Here is an 8471-nt window from a genome sequence, read left to right as displayed (position 1 = left end):
CTCTGTGCAACATCTGTTATGCTTTTCATACTAAAAGAGGGATTAGGGGGATTTATACTAAGTAAATTCATGTATTGCAAAAAAAAAAAATACAGTTTGACTGGGATTAAAGGGAACCAATATTGGATCCCGTGCCTTGTAATTCGATTTTGCACGTCCCCATGCTGGCTGTAACCACAGCTAAACTAAGCAAACTGGTGAAAATTTTCTGTTTGTAATTAACACACTAGGGTTAGTCTAATCATTGGTGAGAGCTTCAATTCTACCCTTTCACACAAGACCTTAAGGAAAACAAAAAAAAGGAAAGATATTTCAGAGTCAAAACATTGCTGGCTTACAGCCTAGGCAACGAGCAAACAAACAAGGCAGGTTTCTAAAGGACTCCTGCGTCTCCGAGCACTTTGAAGCAGCAGGGCAGCACAATAATGGAGTTTGTCTTCAGCTCGTTTTGCTGTGATGCTAGAGCAAAGGGCATAAGAGTCAAAGGGATTTTAAGGGACTGCAGGGAGCTCAAGGGAGAGCAAGTGGAAGAGGTGAGCACTGCATTCCCAAATGCAATACCCAGGCACCGTGAATCTTGCTAGCGGGCATCCCATGTAGACTTTTGTTTTTAGCTCTGAGCCTTTCTGACAAGGGAGCTGTATTTTGTTATATTTCCTTAGTGCCCAGCAGCACCCGAGGCCTTGCGAAGCTGCAGCGGAGGGAGGCCAGGCTGCCCAGAGCAGAGCTCCTCTCCCAGCTCGCCAGCCTACCCAAGGCTGTCGTAATCAGAGGTAATTGCCGGGACCGTTATCTCCCTGCAGCCCGCGTCGTGCTTCCAAATGCCTCTAATTGAATTGCTATCATTTTTTACCCTTCCTAATGCAGTGGCTTGGTGAGGGAAAATGACCCAGGGGAGGCGGAGGGGGGCGGTGGGCGGCTCTTGCCTCCCCTCCCAGGAGAGTGGCCCTCCGCTGCGGCAGCTCCGCAGCCCATAAAGAGCGGAGGGGACGTGGGGACGGGTGTGCAGAGCCTTGCCGTGCCGTGCCGTGCCCTCAGAGCCGTGCCAGCTCCCTGGGGCCATGCACTGAGGACCCCCCCGGACCACCACGTCCACCCCGTCATTGCCTGCCAGCACCCAGTGAAGCGCTGTGAGCAAGAGGTCATCACGCCCCGGCTCAAGGTACTGCCCTTCCTACCCCTTGCCCTTTCCCCCCCAGGGGGATTTGGGGTGCCAGACTCTTTGCAACCACCCTGTCCTTCCCAAAGGATGCTCAGCTCTGCTCCCACCAGCAGCTGGGGGGCAGAGGCGATAGGTAACTCGGAGCACTCACCCTGGTACGGTTTCCTTACAGATGCAGAGGTGCGCTAGTTTCCTCTTCCTGTCTTTCATCCTCTGTGCCGCCCTGTCAGAAACATTTGGACTGGTTTTATCTGTAAGTACTCATGTCCCACGCTGGGTCCTTTCCATTGGGCAGCATCTGTGCCTCAGCTGACAAATGACAGAAATCCCAGCAGTTATTTACCCTGTATTTAGGTGTACGGGATGCAGGACTCAAATATTTTGGGCAGTAAGTGGGCTTTTACTTTGGAATACTAGACTTTTGAATTATAGCTCCCATGTAACTGACATTGGGACTAAAAGAAAAAAGGTCTAGTTGACAGGACAAAATTCAGTGGATATCCCCGTCTGACTCAGAAAAGGTAGTGTGCATAAGGACCCCGTAAAGCTCTCATGTAAATCCAAACAATTAAATGGAAATATTACTGTCTGCTAAGGTGATTATCTAATTTAATAATACAAACTTGGAGTATAAAGTCAAAATTGCTCCTTCCAAAGTGTGATTTGCAGTTTCATTCATATGGTGTGAAGCTTTTTGCTGTAGGTGGATGCTAACAGCAAATCTACTGACTAGATGGGAAGGGGGCAGGAGTGCAACAATAGTATTTTCTTTGACGTTATTATATGCTATTCCTTTTTTTTAACTTTTTTTTTAAATTATTTTTTCAAAGCTTCATAAGACTGCTTCTGTTAAAAGAACATCCATTTGGGTGCTGCTTGCTTCTTGTCTTCAGAAAGTACTGTGTAGTTCATGCACTAACCTACTTGCCTTTTTTCTTCAAGGCAAAAGAAAAAAGGGGCTGGACTTTGAACAGTGCTGGGTACCTACTTGGGCCACGTAAGTCAAGCACTCTTTCTTGCATTATTTCAAAACTCATCTTTTTTTGTTGTAAAACATTTTACTGTCGTATGCTACTCACTTTTCTGATGACTACATTAAACCTGCAAAAACTGGGTCCTTGTTTAGTTATTTATTACGTGCCTATTATAGAACTGTGTTGCCTTAGACAAAAGATGTTCTCTAAAGAAGAATCATGCTGTGAGACTTTATATCCAGGTACACATTTGGTCACTCTTTGTGCTACTGACCTGAAATTTTCATATTGCAAATAGCTCCCCCCACTTTTTTTAGGGTCTGTGTCTGTGTTTGTCTTTTTCCTTCTCTTTTTTGGTGTGTTTGTGGTTTTTGTTTGTTTGCTTTTTTTTTTTTTTTTTTTTTTTTTTTTAATGCATGGACATATGGACATGTTATGATGTCAAAAGAAGACCGACAAAATGTGAAATTCTGGCACTACTCAACTTATTTCAGATTTCACTTAAAATCTATTTGAAAATGCCTTTACTACAGGGCTTTATTATACTACTGTTTAAAAATAGGAAGGAAAAAACTGTAAATTAAAATGACATAAAACTGCGAAGTATCGACAAGCAGTTCACCATGTGAAAAATATTTAATGTTTGTGGTGTTTAAAATACAGGAACACATATTGGTTTACAAAGATGAAGAATCATTAGATTAAAGAAAAATGGTAGATCATACATGCGTGTATATATATGACTCAATACACATAGATTTTAAGGGAAATTGAAATAAAGTGCTAAGCTGTCTCAAATATCTGTCCTTTATCATTTTTTCTTTATGTAGTATGTCTCATTACTGATGTTTGTATACTGTCAGTCTCAGATATATGACAGATACTACAGATATTTACTGTGACTCTCCATTTATAGACCACTAGCCTTAAGGATACATAAAAGCAGATTCATATATCTTAAATGTATTAACTAGTTTTGTAAGTTTATGCCCCAAAGCAGATCTAACCAAATCGGCTAGAATGGAAATGTGCTTTTCAAGTGTCATTTATCTAAGACTGGGTAATAGGAATCATCCTTTGTTGCAGGTCGTATTGATCAGCTTTTACTGATAAAGGAAATGCCCATGGCAAGGGGGAGAGAAGATGCACCAGGGGCATGTAAGATAGTTTACATGAATAATCTTCAAAAACTACCTGCAGTTTATTCTTAAGCAAACTCATTGGCAGCACTTTCTAACAACTGGCGAAATGGTAGCAAAAACAACCTTCCAAATTACATATGAATGTACAATCTTGCAATTTATTTACAACTTCCACTTGATTCAATAACTTTGACAAGTATGTAGTACAGGACTTGGTCTGGTAGTACAGGACTGGTTAAATGATCATAGGACTGGTTAAATGATCAAGTCATAAGCACTAATTCAGAAGAAAGGTTATTTTATTTAGTGACACGTTAATTGTTTTGTTGTTGTTTTGTACATGTATCCATCAAAAGTGTTTGTTGTGTCTTTTTTTTAAATCCATAAAAGGCAAGCAACGTGACAAAGGTTGTTTTCAAGTCAATTAACTCCTCTGATTTTTAATTTATTTGTCAGATGCAGTAGATAACCACAGATCTTTTAGCGACAAACATGGTTTCACTGGTAAACGTGAAATACAGCCTGATGAGGATATAAAAGCAGGTAACAAAATTCTGAATGCCAGTATTGTTGATTTGACTTTAGTTTTTTATGTAGTAATTACTTACTGTCATTGAGTTAACTTACTACCTAGATACAAGGTTACTCTTGCACTCTACCAAAAATCCCACCAAACACACGTAAGGAATAAAATTTAAATTTTGGCCTTTCATACTTAAACAACTTGATGCCTCAGGAAAAGTACCATAATCATATTTACTTAAAAGTAATATCATTTATTATATTTTAAACCTATTTTAATTTCTGTATATTCAAATCAGTATTTCAGACACTAAGGAGTTCCCTTTCTTCGGCAAAGAAGTGAAAGCATAAAGAATTATTTTCAGTAGGGAAACCTATATATATAAAACCTATATATATAAACCTATATAACCTACATATATATATATATATATGTAGGTTATATAAAAAAATATATAAATATGTATAAATATATATATATTTTTATTCTGATATTACAGAGTTATAACCAGACATCAACACTGTATGGCTATTTATGTTAGAAAATTCTTCACCAGTTCAAACAAACGAAAAATTCTCCATGTCTCACAGTATTTCCTGTATTTGAACAACCTTAATTATTTTCTTTGAAAGATTGGGTCCAAAAGCTAGGTCCAGTCAATGTATTTTTTTGAGGTTTCATGTATGAAAATTTAGTAAATGGGAATCAAAAGGATGCAGCCCAGATTTCTGTTAGGCTGTCTAGGCTCATCATCCAAAACTGGGCCTCTAAAACACGTGCTCTTTCTGACCAATGAAGAGAAATTGACACCTATTTCAAGGATAAGATGTAGAAATTTCTAGAAAAACCTGTCTCTTTCACCTGATGAGAAACTAAATCTGCTGCAGGCATCTAAAATGAGATAGAATGAATCTCATATTTAAACTGTCAAAAAGCCACATTTCTCACTCCAGTCACAGAAAATGGCACTTACTTGTGTGCTGTTACATTCATCACCCCACAAATGGAGGAAGATAAAGTCCCAGCCCCAGAGATCACGCAGTTTATTTTAAATCCTCCCAATACAATCCTAGTTTATCTAACAGTAAATAAGTTCATACATAATGGAAATGTGCTTCATTATAATTTCACGGAAATAATTACTCTGTAAATAGAAGAGCAGCATTAATATATACATTAGTTTTTGCATTTTCAGAGTAAGTGCTGTTTTAGTTCTGGTATGTACTTATATAACAACAAAACTAACACTATTTCCTCAAACACTGGTATTAAAGTAGTGTTTGGCTAGTCATAAACAAAGTGAGAAGAAGACAGCATTTGTAATCTAACAGTACAACTCAGACGGGAACAGATTGCCATTTGCAGATAAAGTGCCAGCTGCTTTACAGAAGTATGATCTTTAGGAATTATGGAACTCTTCTGCAGGTACTGCTGCATCTCCACGTTTAAAAGTAAAACCAACCAAACTAGTCTGAATAGGACATATATATTAAACAACTGCTTCTATTATGGACCTCATTTTAGATGCTCTACTCTCATCAAAAGTTTCCTTTGAAGCTGAAATTTCTGATGGAATTCCTATCCAAAGGAGATATGAATGTAAAATTGGTTAAGGAACTAGAGCTCCTATTTTAAATGAAGTTGAAATGACCTTTACAAAAGTACCTTAAAACAGCGATCTACTTCTTACAGTGTTCCTGTAGAAGAATTCATTGCAAAGAACCACTCTGTTTCCTCAAAGGAACACTACAAAATTCACTAGCTCTCACGATATCCTAGAACTTGTAAGCTATGGTAGTTGCTTAACACAAGATCAAAATAAAAATAAATAAATCTATGAGCAAAATTAGGAAAATTTTTAAATTTCAAGAGCCTAACTCTTTCGCTACTGGAGCCCAAAAGTAATTGGCTATACAGACTTAAGGACCCATATACTTATAGGAATATGTATGCATAATATTCTCAAATACCTAAAAAATATTTATGCAATAATTATCATATTATGAATAAAATGTGGGTCAATTAACTAAAATTATAATGATATTAATCATAAAAAAGTCCATAACAAATGAGATCAGAATAAAAATTAAACGAAGAAACTTCAAATGAAAACACTAATATTATTAATATACGAATTAGCATGTTTGTGACCATTCAAAGACTAGAAGAGAAGACATCTAGACACAAACTTCCACACAAATTCATGAATGCTGACTCTCTGTACACCAGAAACCTTTATATCCATTACGATTCATCTTAAATATTTTTCATTTGGGCTACACAGCTCAGTCTGATCTGTGCATCACTACAGACCTGAATCATCTCTTCTGTCACAGAAGAACTCCCACAACAGTCACGTGCTGCAAAGCCAGTCTTTCAGACTATATTCTGAGATGAAACATGTCCTCTGTGATAACATCAAGAGACGGTATTTTCACCAGTGTAATAATGGACTGTGAATCAGATTCTGGTAGCCATCTCTTTTACATTCACAGAACTAAAATCCTCAGCAAAATTACCTGCTGTTTGTTCTCCAATATCGAACAAGCTTCCGCCTTGTTGATAAAAAGCAAGCTGTCTCCATTTATTTACAGACAGAGCAAAACTATTACTCATTTTCCCCGAGTATAATAACGAGCTTCCAGAGAGCTTGATAATTTGGGCCATTTAAGAAGTATCAAAAGGCAGAAGATTAAAGGGGACTATATTGCACTTGATATATATGCAAAAGCACATATTTCTGAGCCTTTAGTCAAGTCCCAGGCCTAGTTCGTGTGACTGCACATCACTTCTATAACACATGAGCAGACTAATGGGAACAAAGTCAGACTACATAGAGAACTTTTATCTGTTTGGTAAAGCTGATGAATTTGCTAAATTTACCTTTCCCTTCCTTCTCAGGCTAGCAGACACAAAAAAGTGAGCTGAGAACAGAGGATATCTTTCTTCTGCAATTGGACTGGTATGGTCTTAAGGATCATGACCATTAAGGTGTCAAAGTAGTTCCTGTGCAGCAGTGGCATAAAAAATTGGGCAATTTTTGATTCTGAGAATTGTAGCTTTTTACCTCAAAGTTGCTTTGCTTTTCCATGAAATGAGGCTTTCAATTCAAGGTGTTTTTGTATTTTTTTTTTTAATTTCATTTTTTTCCAGATAACTTTTTCAGGGTACTTATAAACTCAGCCACAACATAAAATGAATAGATCTTTACACCATGTTAACATTAAGTAACAATCAACATGTTTTCTAGGAAATCTTGGAAGACCACTGGCTGATGAAAACATTGTGCGCACAGTAATTGAATTTTTGACTTACTTGCATCTTAAAGGTTAGTGAACACTTTTTAAATCTGACTATACCTATCAGAATCACTGAAGATCCTGCTTCTGTTGTCCTTTTTGGTTTGAAATTTACTGAGATAGGACCAGTCATGAATGTACAAGCCTGCTACAGATTTGCCTTTGGACAGCGTTTCTGGGAGTAACGGTGGAAGGAGATGAATCGTCAATTCCACTTTAACGCATTTAGGAATATGCCTGACTTTAACAGCAAAGGCTGTCCTGTCAAACTGCAGGTCAATGAATAGCCAGCACAGCAGGGTTCTAATACTATTTCATTACTCCAGGCAGTGTGACAAAAGTAACTGTTGATACCAAAATTTTATGGACATGGCATATAGAATATTTGAAAACAAACTAAATACAGTCTGATTACATGGGAGTTATAAAAAACTGTTTGATAACAAATTAAATAAAGCCTCGGTTTACAACCAAGAGCAGTTGGTTGAAATTCAGAAATTCTTGTTACCAAAAAAAGAAAAACATCTTCCTTTATGCATGTATTCTACAATAAAGTTGCATCATAAAAATGCATGCTAGCAAACAGCCCAAAATGCTGCTAGTAAAACTATGTGGAGCCACAAAATTTTGACTCTGTCACTCTATCCCTGCAGTTTCTTTTATATATATATAAAAAATATATATGCAGTTTCTTTATATATATATATATATATATATATATATATATATATATATATAAATAAGTAAAATTATAACAGGAAAAGGTTCTTAACATTTAGAAGAAAAAATGTTTATAATTTAAATCATCAAAAGTTCAAAGATTTCCATCTTATGGTTGAAAGAAGAAAAACATAAAAATGTGTACTGCTGAAATTGGATTTTATGATTTATTTTCCAAGATTAATACACATACTTTTTTTTTTTTCTTTTTTGAAGAGATGGGAGCACTTGACAATCTACCTTCACCAGAGGAAACAAACCAGTCTTGAAGAAGAATACATTTATATTTTGTTGTAGTGTAAATTCAGATTGAATTCTAAACAAAAGATCCAAAAGACCAGAAGATGAGAAGTATTGTTTGCATTAATCTGAAAAATGGTAAATGACATTTTGCCTCTTGGATTTTCTTTTCTCTACTGTAATGTTATGGTGTACAATTTTGCCTTGGTGAACTTTTTCTGTAGGTAAATGATAAAATAAAAATAAACAGCAACTACATTGTTTCATTTCCCTTTAAAGAACATTTTAAAAATAAATACAAAACAGCACACCACGTATCAGCTATAAGCCCCAGGTTAAATTGTAAGATTATGCTACACCTATAATCATAAAAAAATATAGTAAAAAAAAAAAAAAAAAAAGACAACAAAT

General features: G+C 36.4%; 1 protein-coding gene across 2 annotated transcripts; it reads left to right on the top strand.

The window, feature by feature from the left end:
• Positions 1 to 1334: 1334 nt before the first annotated feature.
• GAL (galanin and GMAP prepropeptide) lies at positions 1335 to 8089 on the top strand (the record flags this gene model as incomplete). 2 transcript variants are annotated; one of them, XM_084288321.1, is made up of 6 exons in its annotated part: positions 1335 to 1415; positions 2105 to 2159; positions 3223 to 3294; positions 3735 to 3821; positions 7052 to 7129; positions 8037 to 8089. In XM_084288321.1, 6 exons carry the CDS (start codon positions 1335 to 1337, stop codon positions 8087 to 8089), a joined length of 426 nt encoding a protein of 141 aa, XP_084144447.1. The 2 variants fall into 2 exon arrangements, with proteins under 2 accessions (XP_084144447.1, XP_084144448.1); XM_084288322.1 differs by lacking the exon at positions 3223 to 3294.
• Between the last annotated feature and the right edge of the window lie 382 nt (positions 8090 to 8471).

The sequence above is a fragment of the Netta rufina genome (assembly GCF_964035555.1).
Source record: "Netta rufina genome assembly, chromosome: 5".
Classification (NCBI taxonomy): domain Eukaryota; kingdom Metazoa; phylum Chordata; class Aves; order Anseriformes; family Anatidae; genus Netta; species Netta rufina.
Note: the sequence above shows the minus strand (reverse complement) of the source record. Positions and strands in the feature narration are given on the sequence as shown.